A 26870-nucleotide genomic window follows, 5' to 3' on the forward strand; every position below is an offset into this window, starting at 1 on the left:
ACAGACAGACACACAGACACACAGACACACAGACACACAGACACACAGACACACAGACACACAAACTCTCCCCAGCCATACTCCAGTTCTTTGTCAGTAAGTAACATTGAGAGGGAGCCTGAGGTGTATTTACTAGGACACCAGCCTGTGTTGTTGAAGTCTACATTCAACATGTGTTCAATAAGGCCTCTCACTGCCTCAAAACACATACAGTGGGGAGAACAAGTATTTGATACACTGCCGATTTTGCAGGTTTTCCTACTTACAAAGCATGTAGAGGTCTGTAATTGTTATCATAGGTACACTTCAACTGTGAGAGACGGAATCTAAAACAAAAATCCAGAAAATCACATTGTATGATTTTTAAGTAATTCATTTGCTTTTTATTTAATGACATAAGTATTTGATACATCAGAAAAGCAGAACTTAATATTTGGTACTGTCACGCCCTGACTCTGAGGACTTGTATTTGTTGAGTCAGGGTGTGTATTTTCTGTGTCGTGTTGTGCTATGTTTATTGTCTATGGTTAGATCTAGTATGTATAGATCTATGTTGGCCTGTGTGGTTCCCAATCAGAGGCAGCTGTTGCTCGTTGTCTCTGATTGGGAACCATACTTAGGCAGCCTTTTGGCACCTGTTAGTTGTGGGATCTTGTTCCGTGTGAGGTATGTTGTTTGTCTACCTTGGACTTCACGTTTCGTTTGTTGTTTTGTCGTGGTGTTTATTCAGTAATATAATAAACATGTATGCATATTACGCTGCGCCTTGGTCCGTCCCGTTTATAAACGAGCGTGACAGGTACAGAAACCTTTGTTTGCAATTACAGATTGAGTGTGTGGACAGGTGTCTTTTATACAGGTAACGAGTTCAAACAGGTGCAGTTAAGACAGGTAATGAGTGGAGAACAGGAGGGCTTCTTAAAGAAAAACTAACAGGTCTGTGAGAGCCGGAATTCTTACTGGTTGGTAGGTGATCAAATACTTATGTCACGCAATAAAATGCAAATTAATTACTTAAAAATCATACAATGTGATTTTCTGGATTTTTGTTTTAGATTCCGTCTCTCACAGTTGAAGTGTACCTATGATAAAAATGACAGACCTCTACATGCTTTGTAAGTAGGAAAACCTGCAAAATCGGCAGTGTATCAAATACTTGTTCTCCCCACTGTACGTCTTCTTGATGCACTGTGCTGGTGAAGGGCTATATTTACAGTGGGGAAAAAATGTATTTAGTCAGCCACCAATTGTGCAAGTTCTCCCACTTAAAAAGATGAGAGAGGCCTGTAATTTTAATCATAGGTACACGTCAACTATGACAGACAAATTGAGTTTTTTTTTCTCCAGAAAATCACATTGTAGGATTTTTAATGAATTTATTTGCAAATTATGGTGGAAAATAAGTATTTGGTCACCTACAAACAAGCAAGATTGCTGGCTCTCACAGACCTGTAACTTCTTCTTTAAGAGGCTCCTCTTTCCTCCACTCGTTACCTGTATTAATGGCACCTGTTTGAACTTGTTATCAGTATAAAAGACACCTGTCCACAACCTCAAACAGTCACACTCCAAACTCCACTATGGCCAAGACCAAAGAGCTGTCAAAGGACACCAGAAACAAAATTGTAGACCTGCACCAGGCTGGGAAGACTGAATCTGCAATAGGTAAGCAGCTTGGTTTGAAGAAATCAACTGTGGGAGCAATTATTAGGAAATGGAAGACATACAAGACCACTGATAATCTCCCTCGATCTGGGGCTCCACGCAAGATCTCACCCCGTGGGTTCAAAATGATCACAAGAACGGTGAGCAAAAATCCCAGAACCACACGGGGGGACCTAGTGAATGACCTGCAGAGAGCTGGGACCAAAGTAACAAAGCCTACCATCAGTAACACACTACGCCGCCAGGGACTCAAATCCTGCAGTGCCAGACGTGTCCCCCTGTTTAAGCCAGTACATGTCCAGGCCCGTCTGAAGTTTGCTAGAGTGCATTTGGATGATCCAGAAGAGGATTGGGAGAATGTCATATGGTCAGATGAAACCAAAATAGAACTTTTTGGTCAAAACTCAACTCGTCGTGTTTGGAGGACAAAGAATGCTGAGTTGCATCCAAAGAACACCATACCTACTGTGAAGCATGGGGGTGGAAACATCATGCTTTGGGGCTGTTTTTCTGCAAAGGGACCAGGACGACTGATCCGTGTAAAGGAAAGAATGAATGGGGCCATGTATTGTGAGATTTTGAGTGAAAACCTCCTTCCATCAGCAAGGGCATTGAAGATGAAACGTGGCTGGGTCTTTCAGCATGACAATGATCCCAAACACACCGCCCGGGCAACGAAGGAGTGGCTTCGTAAGAAGCATTTCAAGGTCCTGGAGTGGCCTAGCCAGTCTCCAGATCTCAACCCCATAGAAAATCTTTGGAGGGAGTTGAAAGTCCGTGTTGCCCAGCGACAGCCCCAAAACATCACTACTCTAGAGGAGATCTGCATGGAGGAATGGGCCAAAATACCAGCAACAGTGTGTGAAAACCTTGTGAAGACTTACAGAAAACGTTTGACCTGTGTCATTGCCAACAAAGGGTATATAACAAAGTATTGAGAAACTTTTGTTATTGACCAAATACTTATTTTCCACCATAATTTGCAAATAAATTCATTAAAAATCCTACAATCAGATTTTCTGGAAAAAAAATTCTCATTTTGTCTGTCATAGTTGACGTGTACCTATGATGAAAATTACAGGCCTCTCTCATCTTTTTAAGTGGGAGAACTTGCACAATTGGTGGCTGACTAAATACTTTTTTCCCCCACTGTATGCATGAACATTCTTCATTATGCGGAGCAAATGTTAATTTACAGCCGCAGTAAAATTGCATATGATCAGGCACAGAGTTTGGCAGCTCATGCAAAATTGTATGCATTTGCATACATTCCCATAAAATCCATTGCTATCTCTGTAAAAAGAGGCAGGGTTATATCAGCAGTATAACACTGATCAGAGCTTTGGCTGTCTCCTTCCAAGTCATTGCTGTTTTTAGTGAGCAATCTGTTTGTGACAGACCACAAGTGCAGGTCACCGAGAGAGCAGGTTTGTGTTTCAGACCCTGTTGTGACACACTCTGTTCAGCAGCTCTTCAGGCAATACACAACCTTACACACACGCACACGCACACACACGCACACGCACACACACACGCACGCACACACTCACACACACACAAACAAACAAACAAACAAAGCCCCAGTCAAACAGAAGGCTGTTCAGACTGAGAGGTTGAGTGTGGTTCAACTGCAGGCCGCTGACTTCCAGGCAGGCACTTTGTCATGCTCTCTCTCAGCTCACTGTTTCTATGCAGAAATATGTTGACACAAGGCTAGCAGTCTGGGCTGCTGGTGTACGGAGTGGTGGTGGTGGTGGTGGTTGGTGGGTGGGTGCAGCCAGCCAGCCAGGCAGGCAGGGGGTTGGTAGGTTGAGTCACTCCCCTGCGGCTCAGAGGGACAGCTTGGCTGGGGCTGAGGCTGGGGCTGAGGGCCGGGGCTATGGAGGTGGATAAAGCATGGGCCTGGGTACAGGCTGTCTGTGTGTGTGTCTGTGGCCATGGGTAAACACAGAGTGGGCTCCATGCAGCACCACGGGGCATGCTGGCGTAAAGCGTTTAAAAGGCCCTCCCAGTGGGTCTGTTCTCCTATGCCATCTGTGTGATTTACATGGCCAGAGGGGAGGCTCGCAGAGTGTTCCTATGTGTGTGTGTGTGTTCACTCAGTTCACTTGCTCAGAAATACCAACCGAGAGTATGGTGGACCAGAGGTACTCTAGGGGGGAGGCAATATGGTGTGTGTATACTCTCTGTGTGTGTGTGTACTCTTTGCTTTGTGTGTGTGTGTGTGTGTACTCTCTCTGTGTGTGTGTGTGTGTGTGTGTACTCTTTGCTTTGTGTGTGTGCGTGTGTACTCTGTGTGTGTGTGTGTGTGTGTACTCTTTGCTTTGTGTGTGTGCGTGTGTGTGTGTGTGTGTGTGTGTGTGTGTGTAGGAGTGTGGTGCTACCATGCCCAACAGATACAACTTGTCCTAAAACTGGAAGTCGTCAATCATTCAAGCCCCTGGTACTTTATGAAATTGAGTTACCTTCTCCTAACCTCAAGGCCAAAGTTAGCAGTGAATGAGAAATAATTTTGAGGAATACGAAGGACGTCGAAAATCCAAAATGTTTATATATATTTTTGAAGCCTATTTCACAGTGGAATGATGGGGCTAATAATACAATTAAGTATGTAACGCAATATCTACCCAATAACCCAAACTCTTCATTTTAAAACGCAGGCACCATCTTTCTCTGGAGCTTCCATCATCTATTTCTATAGATTCTCATATCACAGAACTAGCAGAAACCATTCAATCACAATGGGTTGTCCATTATTGATGATGCATTCAGAATCCACTCAGTTTATGATGTTGTATCAGCAACAAGTCAAGTTTTCAGGGGCTTTGTCAAAAGGCATGACTGACAATGAAAATGTTATTTAATATTTGAATGTTTTGAATGAATTATTTTAAGCTGACTATTTTAAGTTTTATCATAAGACCAGCTACACTCAATTAGAATGGAAATGGATAAATCACATCAACAATATCTGGGAATAGATCATTATTATTTACTAACCTATTTGGGTCATGGTGAATAATATTCTCAAAGATGGACCAGCATTTACCTGGCAGTGGCTAGCACTCTCTTCCAAACCCCTTGATCTCCAGCACTTTTCAATGAAGTTTTATAAGTATCCTCCATCATTGGATATCTTTTATAAATACACTGTACTGTTTGTTAAATGGTAATAACCACACATACAGTACTAACAAGCAGGCAGACAGACAGACAGGTACAGGTAGACAGGCAGACATACAGGTAGACAGACAGACAGACAGACAGACAGGTAGGCAGACAGATATACAGACAGGTAGACAGACAGACAGACAGACAGGTAGGCAGACAGACAGGTAGACACCATGTCTTACTATCTGAATGAGCAGGAAGGTGAGTTCTGTCAGAGGTTTGTTGATGAGCAGGAGTTCCTCTGCAGCCTGGGTCTCTCCCTGGGACTCAGCTCTCTGTGCCTGTAGGAGGCACACACACACACACACACACACACACACACACACACACAGACACAGACACAGACACAGACACAGACACAGACACACACACACACACACACACACACACACACACACACACACACACACACACACACACACACACACACACACACACACACACACAGAGAGAGAGAGAGATCAGAACTGTTGATTGACAACAATACTGTGTTATTGTTTTCGTCCCACCAGTAAAGAAAATGAGAAATCAATACTGTAGGAAAGAGGCAGAACAGAGAGATGAGTGAAGGGTGTTGAGACAGACAGACAGACAGACAGACAGACAGACAGATGGACGGACGGGCGGACAGACAGACACGCACACACACAGGCAGCACTGTGTTGAGCTAGGTTTCATCACATCTGCTAAATAATGGCTGAGGTCTGAGATGAACCCAGTGAAAGTATTGTCTTGGGTAGAACAGTAAAACTAGCCCTGTTGGACAGCTGTAGCAGTGTTATTTAGGCTAGAACAGTAGAACAGTATTACTGGTCCTTGACATATTCAAATGTTCAAATCTCCTTTAAAACAAATGACTGGCCTTAGTAGCAGTCATTAACAGCACCTTCTGGGAGGTAGATATCATTTCTATGACAAATTGTCAGTTCCCTTTGGTGGACGGAAATAGATGCAGAACGACCAAACAAGTAATTTCCAAACTTCTGTTTTCCCCCCAGACTCATTCTGCTGGTTGGTAGGTTAGACTGAAAGAGACGCTCTCCGTCTGGTTCTCTTTTGGTTTCTCTCTCCTCTTCCTCTTCCTCTCCTCTCCTCTCCTCTCTCTCTCCTTCTGAGGGACTGCTGGCTTATTTAAGCAGGTTTTTTCTGTCAGCACAAAACTTTGGGAAGGAAGATTGGCTGTCTGCAGTTAATGTGATTATTATTCCATGCTATACTTTTTTCAGCTCTTCTTTTGCTTAATTGCGAAGCATGTAGAACTTTCTCGATTAACTTCCTCATCCATTTAAAATATTAATTCTGAGTGAATCTGAGAGAGAGAGAAAGAGTGAGAGAGAGAGCGAGGGAGAAAGAGAGAGAGAGAGAGCGAGGGAGAAAGAGAGAGAGAGAGAGCGAGGGAGAAAGAGAGAAAGAGAGAGAGCGAGGGAGAAAGAGAGAGAGAGAGAGAGAGAGAGAGAGAGAGAGAGAGAGAGAGAGAGAGAGAGAGAGAGAGAGAGAGAGAGAGAGAGAGAGAGAGAGAGAGAGAGAGAGAGAGAGAGAGAGAGAGAGAACTTGAAGACGAAGAAGACACTGGCCGCGTATTCTTCCTTCCTTATCATTATTACCTAAATGAATTTGGTTTGTGCAGAAGCCCTTTTAATGAGCTTTGCATTTTTTCATTCCAGTGAGAGAATTGATTTCCATTATGTTATTCTCCCTCTCCTCTCCCAATGTCCGGGCAGCATAAATATGTATGTCAGGAAGTGGAGGGAGGCTCTGTAGAGGACAACTAAAGCTAATGAGGGCCAGTGGGAGACAATGGAGCGTCCCTCGGGTGGGGGACCTTGTGGATCCTCAGTGTCTAAAAGATGAAGTTCAATGGGATGTATTTTCTGCTTAGTGCTCATCCTACTGGAAGTTGAGACGAGGCAAATATACATAAATATAGCTACTTCCTCACTGTGAGTCACCTAGATGTGATAGGTGGATATTGCCTTTCATTCACACACTCAACCTCTCCACCAGCACACGCACGTGTGCACACACACACACACACACACACTTAACCCCCATTCACCAGCCTGTTCTAAAAGAGATTATGGATACAGGTAGGGTTGCACGATATGGGCCAAAAATCCAATTGCAATTTTCTTACCAAATATTGCGATTTGACTAGCGATATACATCAAAACACTTGGGTGAACTGTTGGAATCATAGAAATAGAATGATTTATATTAAGAAGCAAAGTGAAAAGCAGCATCGTTCTTGTTAGGAACAATCTGTCGACTGCAATGACCTAACAGAGCAGCATGCAAACTTAGAATGAATCTAACAGGGAGGAGAAGGAGCTGTGCTGCTTGAGTGACAGGGGGCGGGGCTTGGTATGTGGGAAGCAGCCACAAAAGAGAGAGGGAGAGAGACGATAAACGGAGTAAATGATAAAAACGGACGTTACACACGGCTGAGTGGCTCTTCAAAGTATTGCATGCGATACGGATTTCTTGCGATATGGATACTGCACATGTCAATATTGGGATTTCGATGTGAATTGGAGTAATTGTGCAGCCCTAGATACTGTACGTTTAGCATACCTGGAGTGCAAGGCGCACCACGCTGGATGTGCTCTTCAGTACATTGTGCAGAGTGTCCAGTAGAGACAACAGGAGGACATGGCTACTCATCCTCTCAGGCCTCTCCTCTCTCTCTCCACGTACAGGACAGCTGCCTCGCTGAAAACACTGCAGACCACCTCCACCAGACCTGAATAAAACACAACACACACACAGGATGAAATATGACCAGACCTGAATAAAACACAACACACACAGGATGAAGGATGACCAGACCTGAATAAAACACAACACACACAGGATGAAGGATGACCAGACCTGAATAAAACACAACACACACAGGATGAAGGATGACCAGACCTGAATAAAACACAACACACACAGGATGAAGGATGACCAGACCTGAATAAAACACAACACACACAGGATGAAGGATGACCAGACCTGAATAAAACACAACACACACAGGATGAAGGATGACCAGACCTGAATAAAACACAACACACACAGGATGAAGAGGATGAAACAAGGTCTGTGTCCCAAATAGCATCCTACTCCCTACATAGTGCACTACTTTAGAGCCCAATGGGAATAGGGTGCCATTTAGGATGCAAACAAGAGGCTTAAGCTGGTCCCAGAGGTCATAAATACCAAGAAGCCATGGCTCCAGCACACAGAGTTTTAAAGTAAAAACTGGTGTTTTACAAGGCCTCAATATTACTCACTCTACTTAAAGTGATGTTGCACTTTTCTTGATGAAGTACATGAACCAGTTTCAGGCCTTGAGAGAAGGACAGGCCCTGATGGGATCCTTCCTCCACTATGACCTATACAGGATATTATATAATATATAAACCTCAAGATGCTGCCACTTAGTGCAAAATTATGCTAGAAAATAGACTAATAATGACAGGAAATGTAAATGTAGACCGGATGGTTTTTGCACATGGAGGATGCTCGTCCAGACATTCTGCTTCTATAATACAGTTACATCACTGAGTTACAAATCATACTTCTCCTCCATCCCAATTACTACAGAAAGATATCATCTCTTTCCGTTGACACAAAACCTTTGTCTTCTCCTGTCTAGTGCTTTATTTGTCATGCCTTGTTGAAATATTAAGAGTGTATGAATAATCTGCTTCGTCTTTAAAGACAGAATAAACTTTTCAGATAGTTTCTCAAGAGCGCTCTTCTCTGTCTGACCGGTCACCCCAGATCACGGCAGGTAGTTGACCCCTGGGCCGCCATCTGAGAGCAACGCTCTCTCCACATGAAACACCTGACTCTTTCAGTGGAACCATCCAGCTTTGAATCGATAGATACACCTACCAAGGGAGCATGATGGTGATAATATGATACATCATTATGTGTCATCTGGAATACAATGAGCCAGCAGATTTCACCTTGACAAAAATCACCTGACAACAATAAACCATGCAGTCAAAAAAACTCCCAGTACGTTTTATATAAAAAAAAATGTGAAGGGTGGTACAAAAATCCTCAGAAAAGAACTGGGCTTAAGTATATTCAGAGTAGATTTGCCTCAGAAAAATGAACTCAATGTTGGGCAGATATTGGCATGTCTGATTGCTCAACAAACTGGCTCCAGTAGAATGGCTGTATTAGTGCTGCTTCAGAGGAAATGATGAAAGGAGTAGAGAAGAGAGAGAGGGAGAGGGAGAGAGAGATAAAACGAAAGGGAGAGAGGGCACGGGAGAGAGAGAGCAGGGGGGAGAGAGAGAGAGAAGAGAGAGCAGGGGAGAGAGAGATAGAACGAAAGGGAGAGAGGGCAGGGGAGAGAGAGAGCAGGGAAGAGAGAGAGCAGGGGAGAGAGAGAGCAGGGGAGAGAAAGGGCAGGGGAGAGAGAGAGAGCAGGGGAGAGAGAGAGCAGGGGAGAGAGAGAGAGCAGGGGAGAGAGAGAGAGCAGGGGAGGAGAGGGCAGGGGAGAGAGAGGGCAGGGGAGAGAGAGGGCAGGGGAGAGAGAGAGAGCAGGGGAGAGAGAGAGCAGGGGAGAGAAAGGGCAGGGGAGAGAGAGAGAGCAGGGGAGAGAGAGAGCAGGGGAGGAGAGGGCAGGGGAGAGAGAGAGAGCAGAGGAGAGAGAGAGCAGGGGAGAGAGAGAGAGCAGGGGAGAGAGAGAGCAGGGGAGAGAGAGAGCAGAGCAGGGGAGAGAGAGAGAGCAGGGGAGAGAGAGAGAGCAGGGGAGGAGAGGGCAGGGGAGAGAGAGGGCAGGGGAGAGAGAGAGCAGGGGAGAGAGAGCAGGGGAGAGTGAGTGAGAGGGGACTAGAGGGGGGAGAGCGAGAGAGAGAGAGAGAGAAACAGAGAAAGTCATACAGTGAGGGAAAAAAGTATTTGATCCCCTGCTGATTTTGTACGTTTGCCCACTGACAAAGAAATGATCAGTCTATAATTTTAATGGTAGGTTTATTTGAACAGTGAGAGACAGAATAACAACAAAAAAATCCAGAAAAACGCATGTCAAAAAATATTATAAATTGATTTGCATTTTAATGAGGGAAATAAGTATTTGACCCCCTCTCAATCAGAAAGATTTCTGGCTCCCAGGTGTCTTTTATACAGGTAACGACCTGAGATTAGGAGCACACTCTTAAAGGGAGTGCTCCTAATCTCAGTTTGTTACCTGTATAAGACACCTGTCCACAGAAGCAATCAATCAATCAGATTCCAAACTCTCCACCATGGCCAAGATCAAAGAGCTCTCTAAGGATGTCAGGGACAAGATTGTAGACCTACACAATGCTGTAATGGGCTACAAGACCATCGCCAAGCAGCTTGGTGAGAAGGTGACAACAGTTGGTGTGATTATTCGCAAATGGAAGAAACACAAAAGAACTGTCAATCTCCCTCGGCCTGGGGCTCCATGCAAGATCTCACCTCGTGGAGTTGCAATGATCATGAGAATGGTGAGGAATCAGTCCAGAACTACATGGGAGGATCTTGTCAATGATCTCAAGGCAGCTGGGACCATAGTCACCAAGAAAACAATTGGTAACACACTATGCCGTGAAGGACTGAAATCCTGCAGCGCCCGCAAGGTCCCCCTGCTCAAGAAAGCACATATACAGGGCCATCTGAAGTTTGCCAGTGAACATCTGAATGATTCAGAGGAGAACTGGGTGAAAGTGTTGTGGTCAGATGAGACCAAAATCGAGCTCTTTGGCATCAACTCAACTCACCGTGTTTGGAGGAGGAGGAAAGCTGCCTATGACCCCAAGAACACCATCCCCATCGTCCAACATGGAGGTGGAAACATTATGCTTTGGGGGTGTTTTTCTGCTAAGGGGACAGGACAACTTCACCGCATCAAAGGGACGATGGACGGGGCCATGTACCGTCAAATCTTGGGTGAGAAACTCCTTCCCTCAGCCAGGGCATTGAAAATGGGTCGTGGATGGGTATTCCAGCATGACAATGACCCAAAACACACGGCCAAGGCAACAAAGGAGTGGCTCAAGAAGAAGCACATTAAGGTCCTGGAGTGGCCTAGCCAGTCTCCAGACCTTAATCCCATAGAAAATCTGTGGAGGGAGCTGAAGGTTCGAGTTGCCAAACGTCATCCTCGAAATCTTAATGACTTGGAGAAGATCTGCAAAGAGGAGTGGAACAAAATCCCTCCTGAGATGTGTGCAAACCTGGTGGCCAACTACAAGAAACGTCTGACCTCTGTGATTGCCAACAAGGGTTTTGCCACCAAGTACTAAGTCATGTTTTGCAGAGGGGTCAAATACTTATTTCCCTCATTAAAATGCAAATACATTTATAACATTTTTGACATGCGTTTTTCAGGATTTTTTTGTTGTTATTCTGTCTCTCACTGTTCAAATAAACCTACCATTCAAATTATAGACTGATCATGTCTTTGTCAGTGGGCAAACGTACAAAATCAGCAGGGGATCAAATACTTTTTTCCCTCACTGTACAGACTGAAAGAGAGAGGGCCAGCGAGAGCTGAGTCCATGATGACTGTAAGTCGCTTTGGATAAAAGCGTCTGCTAAGTGGCATATTATTATTATTATATTATATCTAATGTGCTGTGGAGAACCATTCTGATGATGAATAATACAAACTATTGGCAGCTGTTCCTCTACTATGTCTTGTTTTAAGTACTGACCACATGGAAACCTCTAATGCTAAATCAATAAACACACTACGATAAACCTGCCGCCAGGTCGGCCATCAGAATAAACAACAACAACAACAAATCAAAAATGCACACAGGAGGCATATTCATGAGAGTACAGGCAACACTCAGCTGTTACCAATCCTCTGACATAACATACTACCTATAATTATGTGTGTAAGGAGGTACACTGGACTCCTACTGAATTCAATAGTTGTTGCTTTGAGCTTTGGTCTTCAGCTATCTGGTCCAGTAGGGACGTAGCCAGGCCTTTATTATGGCAGAGCAAAGCCAGGAGCTTCACTGCAGTCTTCAGTGTTGTCTCCTGAAGGGGCTCCTCTCCCTTTAGGAAGACTCTTCTTTAATAAGAGTGTCTTTTACCTGGAAATGGGAGGGGTTATAACCATGCTAATGAGGGCACCTGACAACAACCCTTCTGCCTGCCTGCCTGCCTGTCTGTCTGTTTGTCTGCTTGTCTTTCTGTCTGTGTCTGTCTTCTTGTCCGCCTGTCTGTCTGTTTGCCTGTCCGTCTGCCTGTCTGTTTGTCTGCCTGTCTTCCTGTCCGCCTGTCTGTCTGTTTGCCTGTCTGTCTATCTGTCTGCCTGCCTGCCTGCTGAGAAACACACAAAGGCCGTACTGGAGAATCAAGGGCTTGCTGGAAAAAGGTCTGTGTGTGGGTAGAGTACGTGTGTGTGTGTGGCTATATTCAAGCCTCTCCATGAACGACAAGGTTCTTCTGGAAGTGTTGTGTTGTGACTGTGTGATGACCTGAGGCAGCAATACTGTTTATCTGTGTTTACCACTCCAGGCTTTTTGGAAGGAGATATTTGTCAAAGTTTCGCTCTCTCTTGCTCTGCATTTCTGAAGATAACTCATGAATATCTCCACAATGCCTTGCCACGGACAATATAATTACTGTGGTGAATGGCCTAAACACCAGGCAGAAAGGCAGACAGGCGGGACATTGTCCTTTACAGTTCAGGGAAGCTATCCAGATCTCAACAGAAAGCTTCAGTTGCTGCAGTGAAACGGAATAGGATGAGTGGCTCGCGACAATTAAATGACTGTATGTCTGAATAAACCCCTCAGAGAAACAGATACTTCATTCGTACACTGTATACAATATACACTGAGTGTACAAAACATTAGGAACACCTTCCTAATATTGAGTTGCACCCTCTTTTGCCTTCAGAACAGCCTCAATTCGTCGGGGCGTGGACTCCTACAAGGTGTCGAAAGCGTTTCACAGGGATGCTGGCCCATGTTGACTCCAATGCTTCCCACAGTTGTGTCAAGTAGGCTGGATGTCCTTTGGGTGGTGGACCATTCTTGATACATACAGTTGGGAAAAAAAGTATTTAGTCAGCCACCAATTGTGCAAGTTCTCCCACATAAAAGATGAGAGAGGCCTGTAATTTTCATCATAGGTACACGTCAACTATGACAGACAAATTGAGAAAAAAAATCCATAAAATCACATTGTAGGATTTTTAATGAATTTATTTGCAAATTATGGTGGAAAATAAGTATTTGGTCAATAACAAAAGTTTCTCAATACTTTGTTATATACCCTTTGTTGGCAATGACACAGGTCAAACGTTTTCTGAAAGTCTTCACAAGGTTTTCACACACTGTTGCTGGTATTTTGGCCCATTCCTCCATGCAGATCTCCTCTAGAGCAGTGATGTTTTGGGGCTGTCGCTGGGCAACACGGATTTTCAACTCCCTCCAAAGATTTTCTATGGGGTTGAGATCTGGAGACTGGCTAGGCCACTCCAGGACCTTGAAATGCTTCTTACGAAGCCACTCCTTCGTTGCCCGGGCGGTGTGTTTGGGATCATTGTCATGCTGAAAGACCCAGCCACGTTTCATCTTCAATGCCCTTGCTGATGGAAGGAGGTTTTCACTCAAAATCTCACGATACATGGCCCCATTCATTCTTTCCTTTACACGGATCAGTCGTCCTGGTCCCTTTGCAGAAAAACAGCCCCAAAGCATGATGTTTCCACCCCCATGCTTCACAGTAGGTATGGTGTTCTTTGGATGCAACTCAGCATTCTTTGTCCTCCAAACACGACTGAGTTGAGTTTTGACCAAAAAAGTTCTATTTTGGTTTCATCTGACCATATGACATTCTCCCAATCCTCTTCTGGATCATCCAAATGCACTCTAGCAAACTTCAGACGGGCCTGGACATGTACTGGCTTAAGCAGGGGAACACGTCTGGCACTGCAGGATTTGAGTCCCTGGCGGCGTAGTGTGTTACTGATGGTAGGCTTTGTTACTTTGGTCCCAGCTCTCTGCAGGTCATTCACTAGGTCCCCCCGTGTGGTTCTGGGATTTTTGCTCACCGTTCTTGTGATCATTTTGACCCCACGGGGTGAGATCTTGCGTGGAGCCCCAGATCGAGGGAGATTATCAGTGGTCTTGTATGTCTTCCATTTCCTAATAATTGCTCCCACAGTTGATTTCTTCAAACCAAGCTGCTTACCTATTGCAGATTCAGTCTTCCCAGCCTGGTGCAGGTCTACAATTTTGTTTCTGGTGTCCTTTGACAGCTCTTTGGTCTTGGCCATAGTGGAGTTTGGAGTGTGACTGTTTGAGGTTGTGGACAGGTGTCTTTTATACTGATAACAAGTTCAAACAGGTGCCATTAATACAGGTAACGAGTGGAGGACAGAGGAGCCTCTTAAAGAAGAAGTTACAGGTCTGTGAGAGCCAGAAATCTTGCTTGTTAGTAGGTGAACAAATCCTTATTTTCCACCATAATTTGCAAATAAATTCATAAAAAATCCTACAATGTGATTTTCTGGAGAAAAAAAATCTCAATTTGTCTGTCATAGTTGACGTGTACCTATGATGAAAATTACAGGCCTCTCTCATCTTTTTAAGTGGGAGAACATGCACAATTGGTGGCTGACTAAATAAAAAATTTCCCCACTGTATGGGAAACTGTTGAGCGTGAAAAACCCAGCAGCGTTGCAGTTCTTTACAAACTCAAACCGGTGCATCTGGCACCTACTACCATACCCCGTTCAAAGGCACTTAAATATTTTGTCTTGCTCATTCATCCTCTGAATGGCACACATACACAATCCATGTCTCAATTGTCTCAAGGCTTAAAAATCCTCCTTTAACTCGTCTCCTCCCCTTCATCTACACTGATTGAAGTGGATTTAACAAGTGACGTCAATAAGGGATCATAGCTTTCACCTGGATTCACCTGGTTAGTATATGTCATGGAAAGACACTCAGTGTATAAAAACCCAACAAGCAGACTGGCTGTTGTGCTACTCCTCTACTTCCTCCTACATGGCTCCGCACGGTGCTACACAGCACTCCCAGGGGTTCCTTATCTCCACACTGGCCAATTATAAAACCTCTTCTCATCCACTCACTCACTCTCTCTCTCTCTCTCTCTCTCTCTCTCTCTCTCTCTCTCTCTCTCACACTCTCTCTCTCACACTCTCACACTCTCACACACACCCTGCCGTGTTCGTCTACTCTCCCTCCGTCTCTCTGTGTCTCTCTTAAAAGAAGCCAATTATGCCAGTTTTCCCCTGCCTGCGTTTTCGTGAGCCTGATCTGGAGTGGGCCACTAGCACTCAGCCAGAGACGGAGACAGAGTGAGGAGAGCTGCTAGAGATAGCACTAATTACCAGGGTTATATTTAGTGCTGGGTCAACACATTCCTGAAAAAAGGACCTGATTTGTGCATAATGATGCTGACTTCATAAAGTCACTTGCAAGTGACCCTCCTGTAATGAGAAGGGCAAAGGAGGAACGACAGGACGAGCGAGCCCCGGAGTGGAAGTGGTATTTCTATTGGTTGACAGGGGGAGGTAGGGGGAGGGGCAGGGAGAGGAACTTTTGTTGACAGACTGAGGGAGTTCCTCTTTCCTGTTCTGCTGGGTAGCAATTACAGCCAGGGACCTGAAAGCTTTCTGACACTCACAGCTATAATTCACAGGACCCCGGCCCGCGCTCCAGCATGACGCAACATGCAGACACGGTTTGACTCGCCTCCAAAACTCCACCGCAGCTGCAGAGTAGACTCTCCCGTAACTAACAGCTAATTCATTTCCATCACATTCTGAATACATTCTCCACTGAGCAGGTGCTACATGTTGTGCTGCTATACAGTAATATAATGACTAACAATTCAACATTGTCGCTATGCAGCAGAAGCATCCAGTCAGTATAAGTGGGGCCAAAACAAAGGTTTGTTCTGTACTGATAATCCTCTCACTCACCTAATAACTTAACAGCTCACGCACCGCCATCTTCCTCTTCCTCTAATATAATGTGAGTGAGCTAATTTACTGTACCAATGTATAACGTATTTTTATTGAATATTCTCCATAGCCATGATTAAGTAGCAGCATCTGTTAGCAGCATCTCTCTGCCAGTCTACACTCGGCTCCATCATATCTGCACATGGTCTCTCCTATCATTGCTATGCAGATGACACTCAACTACTCTTCTCCCCCCCTTCTGACACCCAGGTGGCGGCACGCATCTCTGCATGCCTGGCAGACATCTCAGCTTGGATGTCAGCCCAACACCGACAAGACAGAGCTGCTCTTCCTCCCAGGGAAGGCCTGCCTGCTCCAAGACCTCTCCATCACGGTTGACAACTCCACAGTGTCACCCTCCCAGAGTGCAAAGAACCTTGGCGTGACCCTGGACAACACCCTGTAGTTCTCTGCAAACATCAAATCAGTGACTCGCTCCAGCAGGTTCATGCTCTACAACATCCGTAGAGTACAACCTTTCATCACACAGGAAGCGGCGCAGGTCCTAATCCAGGCACTTGTCATCTCCCGTCTAGACTACTGTAACTCTCTGTTGGCTGGGCTCCCCGCTTGTGTCATAAACCCCTGCAACTTATCCAGAACGCTGCAGCCCGTCTGGTGTTAAACCTTCCAAAGTTCTCGCATGTCACCCCGCTCCTCCGCACACTTCACTAGTTTCCAGTCGAAGCTCGCATCAGTACTCTGTTCTACCACCTCTGGTCTCTTGGCCCTCCCTCCCTGAGACAGCTCCTCCTCAGTGGTAGCATAACATTAGACCTACGTGGCTCGTGTCTGAGAGGCTGAGAGTGTTTGAACAGTAAGGCCCACTATCTCAAGTGGAGTGTCACAGGGAGAGAGGGGGCACATTTCATTAGGTCTGCTATCTGCAAGGTGCCCCTGCCTTCTCCTAGGAGGAGCATTTCATTAGGTCTGCTATCTGCAAGGTGCCCCTGCCTTCTCCTAGGAGGAGCATGTTGAATGTGAAGCCTGGCTGTGAATCTATGATTCCTCCCTGAGCTCATGCAGAACCACGACAGGGTGGACAGGACAGCCTCTCTCAGCTCCATGCCGCTCGGCGGTGGGAGAGAGATAGAGTGGGGTGCTAACGGGCTAACAGAGAGACTGGGCCGACTAGCTACTGAGAACTGTCAACACAGTACAGCCATAGCAAAATGAATCTGTTATTCAATCATTTAGTGTTATGGAGCGCCTGGTTTTTGCAGTGGGCAGCCAGCTGGGCATTGAAAAGCGATGGCAGAGAAACAAAACATGCCAAGGCAGGAGCGCCGAGCGGGTCGGGTAAAGGAGGCAGACAAACGGCTGCTCAGCAGCTGGGCTGATTGTATCAGATGAGTGAATGCTGAGAGTAGAGAGAGAAAAAGAGAGAGTGAGAGAGAGAGAGAGGCAGACGTGCGGGTGCAGGCTGTCTGTGGACGGACAGGGAGGAGATGAACTGATAGGAGTACCACAACAGGACACACAGTCCAGCCTTATGATGGACAGAGTGGAGGAGGAAGAGGAGAGGCCTTCACCCTTCCCCCTAAGCTGCTGCTGGGAGACCAAAAGCTTGCCTGCTACGCTAACATGAAACACACACACCCACCACCCACACCACACACACACCACCCATACACCACCCACACGCACACACACATACCACACCACACCACACCACACACACACCACACAGACACACACGGCTTAAGGCACCACAGGATCCCAATGAAATAAGCGGTCTGAGCCGAAGGCAAAGGGGTGCCGTGAATGGCATGGAAACACACTCCAGTAATTGAAAACACAGGAGAGGAATCAATACAGGCTGTTTTGTACCTGTGTATGATAGTCTTTGTAAATGATGGAAACACTATTACAGCACAGTGTTGTATTAACCCATCAAAGACATTAATTTATGTCAGTCACCGAGTCCTCACTTTACATTGGCATTTTAGTCATTAAGCAGACGATCTTATGCAGAGCGACTTACAGTAGTGAGTGCATACATTTTCGTACTGGTCCGTGGGAATTGAACCCACAACCCAGGCGTTGCGAGCGCCATGCTCTACCAACTGAGCCACACGGGACCACATGACTTGTGCACAATGTTATTTGTAAATGGGGCGGAAACTGTTAGGCCTAGATACAGTACAATACATTCATTTGTGTGAGGCAGTGCACCATACCTTGTTGGTAGAAGGGTTGTAGGTCCACGTCCTTCTGTCCAGTCAGGTTGCTGAGGAGAGCCATGGCGTTCTGCATGGTTCCACCCAGGATATTGTCCTGGTGCTCCTGGAGAGAACACAACATGGAATAAACACAGAGGAGAAATGAATAGTGGGCGAGGGAAAGGCAGGGCAAAAACCTAAGATCGCACACAGTCTTTCAGGACAGTCCTCAAATATTGAGAGCCTTAGGGCTGGATTTGAGCAAATCTGCCTTAGCAATGCTCCTGCAGTACTCTTGTTTTCACAACTACTGGCCCCTGCACCCACAGCACATGTCTTATTCTGAAAACTGAAGCATACAGTAGCTAACATTCTGCATTTGTATTGACTACATTATCATCTGCTGCTTACATTATCCTTTTCTCCTTCACAGTGTCTAGATACACCTGTGTGTGCCTGAGAGTCCCAGCTTAAGAGCCTATATCTGATGATGACTGAAGAAATAGCTGAGCTTTAATGAAGAATAGTCATTAGAAATAGCTGAGCTTTAACGAAGAATAGTCATTAGAAATAGCTGAGCTTTAATGAAGAATAGTCATTAGAAATAGCTGAGCTTTAATGAAGAATAGTCATTAGAAATAGCTGAGCTTTAACGAAGAATAGTCATTAGAAATAGCTGAGCTTTAATGAAGAATAGTCATTAGAAATAGCTGAGCTTTAATGAAGAATCATTAGAAATAGCTGAGCTTTAATGAAGAATCATTAGAAATAGCTGAGCTTTAATAAAGAACAGTCATTAGAAATAGCTGAGCTTTAATGAAGAATAGTCATTAGAAATAGCTGAGCTTTAATGAAGAATAGTCATTAGAAATAGCTGAGCTTTAATGAAGAATAGTCATTAGAAATAGCTGAGTTTTAATGAAGAATCATTAGAAATAGCTGAGCTTTAATGAAGAACAGTCATTAGAAATAGCTGAGCTTTAATGAAGAATAGTCATTAGAAATAGCTGAGCTTTAATGAAGAATAGTCATTAGAAATAGCTGAGCTTTAATGAAGAATAGTCATTAGAAATAGCTGAGCTTTAATGAAGAATAGTCATTAGCATCTTAACTTTTGAGAGGGGAAGCGTCTTCAGGACCTAGCTGAGGGCTAGATGAAGGCCAGCGGCGGAGCAGGGGAGGTTGGGGAGAGGGAGGAGGGAGATGGGGGAGGTGGAGGTTACTTGGTGAAGGTTGTGTAATTATGAAGGTTGTGTAATTGGGGAAGGTTGTGTAATTATCTGGTGAGCAGGGTGCAGGGGATGAGCCTTGGTGAAGGTTGTGTAATAGCTCAGTTGGAAGAGCATGGCGCTTGCAACGTCAGGGTTGTGTGTTCGATTCCCACGGGCGGCCAGTATGAAAAATGTATGCACTCACTAACTGTAAGTCGCTCTGGATAAGAGCGTCTGCTAAATGACTAAAATGTAAATGTAAATGTAATTATCTGGTGAGCAGGGTGCAGGGGATGAGCCTTGGTGAAGGTTGTGTAATAGCTCAGTTGGAAGAGCATGGCGCTTGCAACGTCAGGGTTGTGTGTTCGATTCCCACGGGCGGCCAGTATGAAAAATGTATGCACTCACTAACTGTAAGTCGCTCTGGATAAGAGCGTCTGCTAAATGACTAAAATGTAAATGTAAATGTAATTATCTGGTGAGCAGGGTGCAGTGGGGATTAGGAACATAATAAGTAGGCAGGAAATGAAGGCCTGGGTTAGGATGTCTGGGGCCGTAGATCTAGGCCAGAGTGAACACACACACACACGAGTCACAACTGGCAAACACACACACAGAAAATCAATTCAGCCATAATTAGGGCCCAGACGAGGCTTGGTTAAGGGGCTTCCACAGTTTTACAGGAAAGCAGAGAGGAACAGAGAGAGAAGCACAGAGTAGCCAGTAGCTCAGGGATTCTCAGTCTCCTGGATGAATTAGCCATGGAATCTCAAGGCCTAGAATCATTGCTTTTCCACCTGATTTCTCAGCTAGGCCACTAGAGGAGCAGGGGTCATGCATATACAGTGAGGGAAAAAAGTATTTGATCCCCTGCTGATTTTGTACGTTTGCCCACTGACAAAGAAATGATCAGTCTATAATTTTAATGGTAGGTTTATTTGAACAGTGAGAGACAGAATAACAACAACAAAATCCAGAAAAACGCATGTCAAAAATGTTATAAATTGATTTGCATTTTAATGAGGGAAATAAGTATTTGACCCCCTCTCAATCAGAAAGATTTCTGGCTCCCAGGTGTCTTTTATACAGGTAATGAGCTGAGATTAGGAGCACACTCTTAAAGGGAGTGCTCCTAATCTCAGTTTGTTACCTGTATAAGACACCTGTCCACAGAAGCAATCAATCAATCAGATTCCAAACTCTCCACCATGGCCAAGACCAAAGAGCTCTCCAAGGATGTCAGGGACAAGATTGTAGACCTAAACAAGGCTGGAATGGGCTACAAGACCATCACCAAGCAGCTTGGTGAGAAGGTGACAACAGTTGGTGCGATTATTCGCAAATGGAAGAAACACAAAAGAACTGTCAATCTCCCTCGGCCTGGGGCTCCATGCAAGATCTCACCTCGTGGAGTTGCAATGATCATGAGAACAGTGAGGAATCAGCCCAGAACTACATGGGAGGATCTTGTCAATGATCTCAAGGCAGCTGGGACCATAGTCACCAAGAAAACAATTGGTAACACACTACGCCGTGAAGGACTGAAATCCTGCAGCGCCCGCAAGGTCCCCCTGCTCAAGAAAGCACATATACATGCCTGTCTGAAGTTTGCCAATGAACATCTGAATGATTCAGAGGAGAACTGGGTGAAAGTGTTGTGGTCAGATGAGACCAAAATTGAGCTTTTTAGCATCAACTCAACTCGCCGTGTTTGGAGGAGGAGGAATGCTGCCTATGACCCCAAGAACACCATCCCTACCGTCAAACATGGAGGTGGAAACATTATGCTTTGGGGGTGTTTTTCTGCTAAGGGGACAGGACAACTTCACCGCATCAAAGGGACGATGGACGGGGCCATGTACCGTCAAATCTTGGGTGAGAACCTCTTTCCCTCAGCCAGGGCATTGAAAATGGGTCGTGGATGGGTATTCCAGCATGACAATGACCCAAAACACACGGCCAAGGCAACAAAGGAGTGGTTCAAGAAGAGGCACATTAAGGTCCTGGAGTGGCCTAGCCAGTCTCCAGACCTTAATCCCATAGAAAATCTGTGGAGGGAGCTGAAGATTCGAGTTGCCAAACGTCAGCCTCGAAACCTTAATGACTTGGAGAAGATCTGCAAAGAGGAGTGGGACAAAATCCCTCCTGAGATGTGTGCAAACCTGGTGGCCAACTACAAGAAACGTCTGACCTCTGTGATTGCCAACAAGGGTTTTGCCACCAAGTACTAAGTCATGTTTAGCAGAGGGGTCAAATACTTATTTCCCTCATTAAAATGCAAATCAGTTTATAACATTTTTGACATGCGTTTTTCTGGATTTTTTTGTTGTTATTCTGTCTCTCACTGTTCAAATAAACCTACCATTAAAATTATAGACTGATCATTTCTTTGTCAGTGGGCAAACGTACAAAATCAGCAGGGGATCAAATACTTTTTTCCCTCACTGTATCAACACCCCTTAATGAAGAGATACATGATGTGTGGGCCTAGACCTAAACCATGATGGGCTCAAACTATTGACTCACTACTTCCTATAAACAGCTTGTTTAACACAAAGGCTGGTTTGATTTGATAAGGATGAATGGGGAGACACATGGAGGAGAAACGTATGATCATTTCTGACAGATGACCGAGTTGAATCCAAAAGTGGGAGATCGAAACTTACTGAAAGAATAAGGACGCAAAGAAAAACAACTTTTTATCGCCTCCCGAAAAAGCATGTCCTCATTTCTGTATCTTATCACATGTGTAATGGAATTGTGCTGCCTGCCTGCAGCTTGATCTCTCATCATCTATAATGCTAACTTCAGATCTCATCATCACAATCCCAAATACACCATTGGCTGCCTCTGGCCTCACACAGTCTGAACCAAAAATCCCTTCTGTTTTCAAATGAATGTATGTCTCTCTGTGTTTACATGGAACTAGACTGGATCCTCACTATCACAGACCCATTCCCAGAACCTCAAACTCCTATCTAGCTGCTTGGCTGCCTCTTCTAAACTAACTTCAATCCTGTGTGTGTGTCTTTGGGAGGGGTTGGGACAAGCAGTCGATTCATTTCTGTCGACTGCAAGGAAAATTGATTAAAAAAGGATTATTCTCCTTCAGTATGTCCTACAGTGTAAAATAAGTTGTTGTTTTTTCTTTTTGGGTCAAAGCTCTGAAAACCAGCTTTGCAGTACAACAAAAGGCAGCGTTTATGTCTGCAATTTGACTTTTTTTCAAGCTGTAATTTGGTCTAGAGATCAATATTTGTTGCAGTGCAGACTTTTCTTCTCTGTTGTTGTTAATGAGAATGGGAGAGGGGAGCATGCCTATTCTCCAAACACCAGCAACATTGAAATCAGAGCTAGCTGTATAAAACCTCTGATTCTATTAGAGCTCACAAACTCATACAGAGTCCACCGACTGTACCGTCCTATCTACCTTCCCCCCACACACAAGCAAAATGGCTTTTCTTCCAATTAGATTTACACCGTCATATGACATCAAATTGAACATGGGGCAGAGGCACTACAATCAGGGGAAGGGAGAGATAACGACATCCTGAACAGTGAGGGGATCCACTCCACCGAACATCTTTCTCCATTTACTTCCATGCCTTTAAAACAAAGCTGTTAAAATAGAGACATTTGAGGAGTCTCAATTCTCAAGAATTCTCATTAACACAATCAATCATGATCATCAGTAAAAGACCATGATCCATTGCAGCAGCAACAACAAACTAGGCTTGAGCTTCAGTCTCCAGACATTAGATTCAGGATAGCAAGGAAGGAAGGCTAGAGCCTAGCAGTGTTACTTGGGGCCCTTGTTGTAACCAGAGTCAAGGGTCGCGTCCCAAAGGGCTCTGGTCAAAAGTAGTGCCCTATATAGGGAATAGGGTGCCATTTGGGACACACTCAGGGCTCTTGTTGTAACCAGAGTCAAGCTCCCTCAGCACTTGCTTAAGGATCTGTCTGCTGATGTTGGACCAAACTCAATCAATGCCACTGTCAATCACCATTGGCTTCCTCGCCACACTCATTAGTGATGTCCATTACGGCTCCGTCCGCGGACCACTTTCATGCCGTCTCTGGCCTGAATCAATGTCAGTCCGTGAAACTGCTGAACTGGCCTTAAAAGTAAATAAGTGGACAGCCATTACTACTGCAGTCTGCACTAACTGTGTCGCAAAAAGGCAATTTGATACGATCCCAACCTAACCCGCATATCAGCTTCCATTGGATTGGATTGGAGAAGGCAAGCCATTGCGGTTCAAAGTTAAAAGGTATGGTCTGCGTCCCAAAAGCGCACCCTATTCCCTTTGTAGTGCGCTACTTTTGACCAGGACCCATAGGTCAAAAGTAGTGCACTACATAGGGAATAGGCTGCCATTTGGTACACTACACACATGGTGACTACAGTACAGTGAGAGTGAGAAGAGCTGATTTAATCCTGTCACTGTTTATCTGTAATGCCTGTAATGGACTGGCCATAGTGTATGCCCTGTGGGTATAAGAACTAGACAGTATATGAATGGTAAACCCTCCAGCGGTGGAGAGGAGCAGAGGATTACAGTGTGTGATAGAGTCCAGACTGGTTCTTTATTGGATAGAGCAGTGGTTAAGTGCTTGACCTGCATGACACTGACTGCATCGGCTGGTAATGCACACTAAATGTCTCTCCTTCCTGTATGGCTGCGTATGTAACACTGCATTGTATAGTGTTAAACTGTATGGATGGAGGCTTTTCTAACGCATTCCAGAATGTATTATTTGAATCACAAATTCAGAATATTAGGTAAATGTGATGATGACATACATGTGAGAACGTCTACATAGGTCATAGTTGGTACTATCATGGTTAGGCCTATACCTCCAAAACATAGAAGAAGAGAGAAGTGGAAAGCAACACAACATGTGAAGACAATCAACCTAACTGCTAAGTTATTCCGTCTGTGTGATGTTTCTCAAACTGTTCTTACATGCAGTGGCATCTTGTCTGAGAAGTCACCCAAGCGATACGTTCATTAAAGAGTGCAGAGCAGTTACTGGCGGATCGAGGTCAAGGGGGAATTGGCTGTTTACTGGAAATAAGCGTTCTGGTCTGATGAATATGTAACCTGTTGTAGGAGCTGGGGGGCGGGACTTAATATTCTCACTCCATTAAGCACAGCCCCTCCAAAGGCTGTTCCGCTCCCTCCGTCACTCAATTACACAATGTACTGTGATGGGTCATCACCGCACAGCACACTCATTTGCATAATAAATCAATAAAGAACCCTTGCAAATGAGCGCTGCTGGTGCAAAATGGGCTCGGACTGAAATTACAGAGAGAGAGAGAGAAGCCGGCAGGCAGGCGGTGGGGTGGATGGGAGGCGTTTTAACGAGCTAGAATGTCTGGCCCAGCAGAATTCCCCTCACATAACAGCCTTTGAATTATGTTCCAATAGCCCAAAGTCTTCTCTACCCAATGGGACTCATATATTTTCATGACAGAGGATAAAAAAGGGAGGTGGGGTGGGGGAGGAGGAGGAAGCAAGGTGGTTTGTAATATGGCTTTCATCCTAACATTCCTTTACACTATTTTACACCTCGGGCCATCCGAAAGACGGAGAGAGGCACAGACACAGAGTAGAGTTTAGGTGGGAATTTGACAAACCACTTATATTTTCAGCAGAAGTGATAAATAAAACCGCACACCAAAGCAGTTTCCTGGAACACATGATTTTAATATAGAGAAGAAAAAGCAGTATTTAAGTGGGGCTTAACTTACCGCCATGACTTGAAAGACAACAGGTAGGATTCTGCTGTCTCTGACCAGCCTGTGGAGGGGGGAGAGAGAAAGTGAGAGAGATAGGGGAGAGAGAGAGAGAGAGAGAGAGAGAGAGAGAGAGAGAGAAGAGAGAGAGAGAGAGAGAGAGAGAGAGAGATGGGGGAGAGAGAGAAAGAGAGGAGAGAGGGAGAAAGAGAGAGATAGAAAGATGGAGAGAGAGAGAGATGGAGAGAGACAGGGGGAGAGAAGAGAGAGAGATAGAAAAGAGAGAGAGAGGGGAGAGAGACAAAGAGAGAGAGAGAGAGCAAGCGAGAGAGAGGGGAGATAGAAAGAGAAAGAGAAACACACAGAGGCACATTTAGCTACCTTCATAGCACAGAGAGACATTTAATCTTCATTAAAGTCCATGCGTTGCGTCTGAATCTGAGGCCTACTGTACATATGGGACTATTGCAGTGTGTGTGTGTGTGTGTGTGTGTGTGTGTGTGTGTGTGTGTGTGTGTGTGTGTGTGTGTGTGTGTGTGTGTGTGTGTGTGTGTGAAGGCACCACAGCGTGCCTCGCCTCTAAGATCAGTCATGTGAGAAAAGGACCTCTGACTAATCTTTGGCTGGGAGAAAGGAGCCTTCTGACACCTCGGCACCCAGGAGTAATGTACATCTTTATTGGAAATGACTCTCCACAGCTCCCTTATTGATTAAGCCTTTTGATTCACAACCAATTACATCTTGTGTGTAGAAGTGCTCAAAGGAAGAAAACACTGTGGCAGGCAGGCTAGACACATTTAAACAAGACTAGAGGTCACCCATAGAAAATGTATTAGAGGGAGTTTTTACATAACAATGATGTATTGCATAGCTGGGAAACATTTATTTCCCAGTTTTCCATATATGTTGTCCTCAGTCCTCCAAAGAGAATTCCATCAAATGTTTCTAAAGTAGTATAGCTTTATGTGAGGCAGCTAGGCCATTGTGCAGAACACCAGATAAGAATAAATACCACTGCTGCTAGGACTAAATCTCCCAATAAAGCGCAGAGGGACAACAAAAGCCTGTGATTAGCCAGAGAGACATCCTCTTGAGGTTGAAAGTCACATAGAAGTCAGCAGGCAACCTGAACACACTGAAAAAGGAGAATACTGAAACATGACCGAAGTCAGAAATACAGATGAAAACACAAAAAGTGACTAGGCCAATCTGCTTTCATACTAACTAACTAACCACATCAACTTTGTTGTAGGGGCCTACAGTAGTTTGCCTACAGATGTAGGATTCTAATTTGACCTAAATTGTCACAGCAAAATAATCTTGCAGCAACAGGATTTGAACGTTTAATCTATAATGTTGCTTTATCGGTGGTAAGGCTATTAGCTGGCCAAAAGTAGGCTACATAAAAAGTGCAATACTGTTAATATAACCGTGTGTTAGTGTGAGCTTTCGGTGAATTTATGTAAATCCCGAAGCTCATCTGCATTTCCTGCAGTGCAGGAAAATTCTAAGCAACAAAATAGTGATCAAATGAAGATCCTACACCTGTATGTATGCAGTGTACTATATAGCAGTCATACTGTGTAAGAGATACAAACTGTCCCCCCATCCATATCTCCTCTTATCTGCACCACCTTCCCTCTCCTCTCTCCTCTCTCTCCCCTCTCTCCCTCCACTCTTCCCTCTCCACTCTCTCCCTCTCCTCTTCCCTCCCTCCACTCTTCCCTCTCCTCTCTCCCTCCACTCTCTCCTCTCTCTCTCCACTCTCCCTCTCCTCTTCCCTCTCTCCCTCCATCCTTCCCTGTCTCCCTCTCTTCTCTCTACCTCCACTCTCCTCTCCCTCCACTCTTCCCTCTCTCCCTCCACTCTCCTCTCCTCTTCCCTCTTTCCCTCCCTCCATCCTTCCCTCTTCTCTCTCTCCCTCTCCTCTC

General features: G+C 45.0%; 1 protein-coding gene across 1 annotated transcript in view; it reads right to left on the reverse strand.

Annotated features, from left to right (window-relative positions):
• LOC121543902 (serine/threonine-protein kinase ULK4-like) overlaps positions 1–26870 on the reverse strand; it is a 142450-nt gene that overhangs the window by 29884 nt on the left and 85696 nt on the right. The window contains 5 exon segments of the mRNA XM_045225985.1: positions 5019–5117; positions 7408–7491; positions 7494–7576; positions 18004–18109; positions 24955–25003. Coding sequence (XP_045081920.1) covers positions 5019–5117; positions 7408–7491; positions 7494–7576; positions 18004–18109; positions 24955–25003 — 421 coding nt within the window.

Source organism: Coregonus clupeaformis, chromosome 17 (genome assembly GCF_020615455.1).
Source record: "Coregonus clupeaformis isolate EN_2021a chromosome 17, ASM2061545v1, whole genome shotgun sequence".
NCBI lineage: Eukaryota > Metazoa > Chordata > Actinopteri > Salmoniformes > Salmonidae > Coregonus > Coregonus clupeaformis.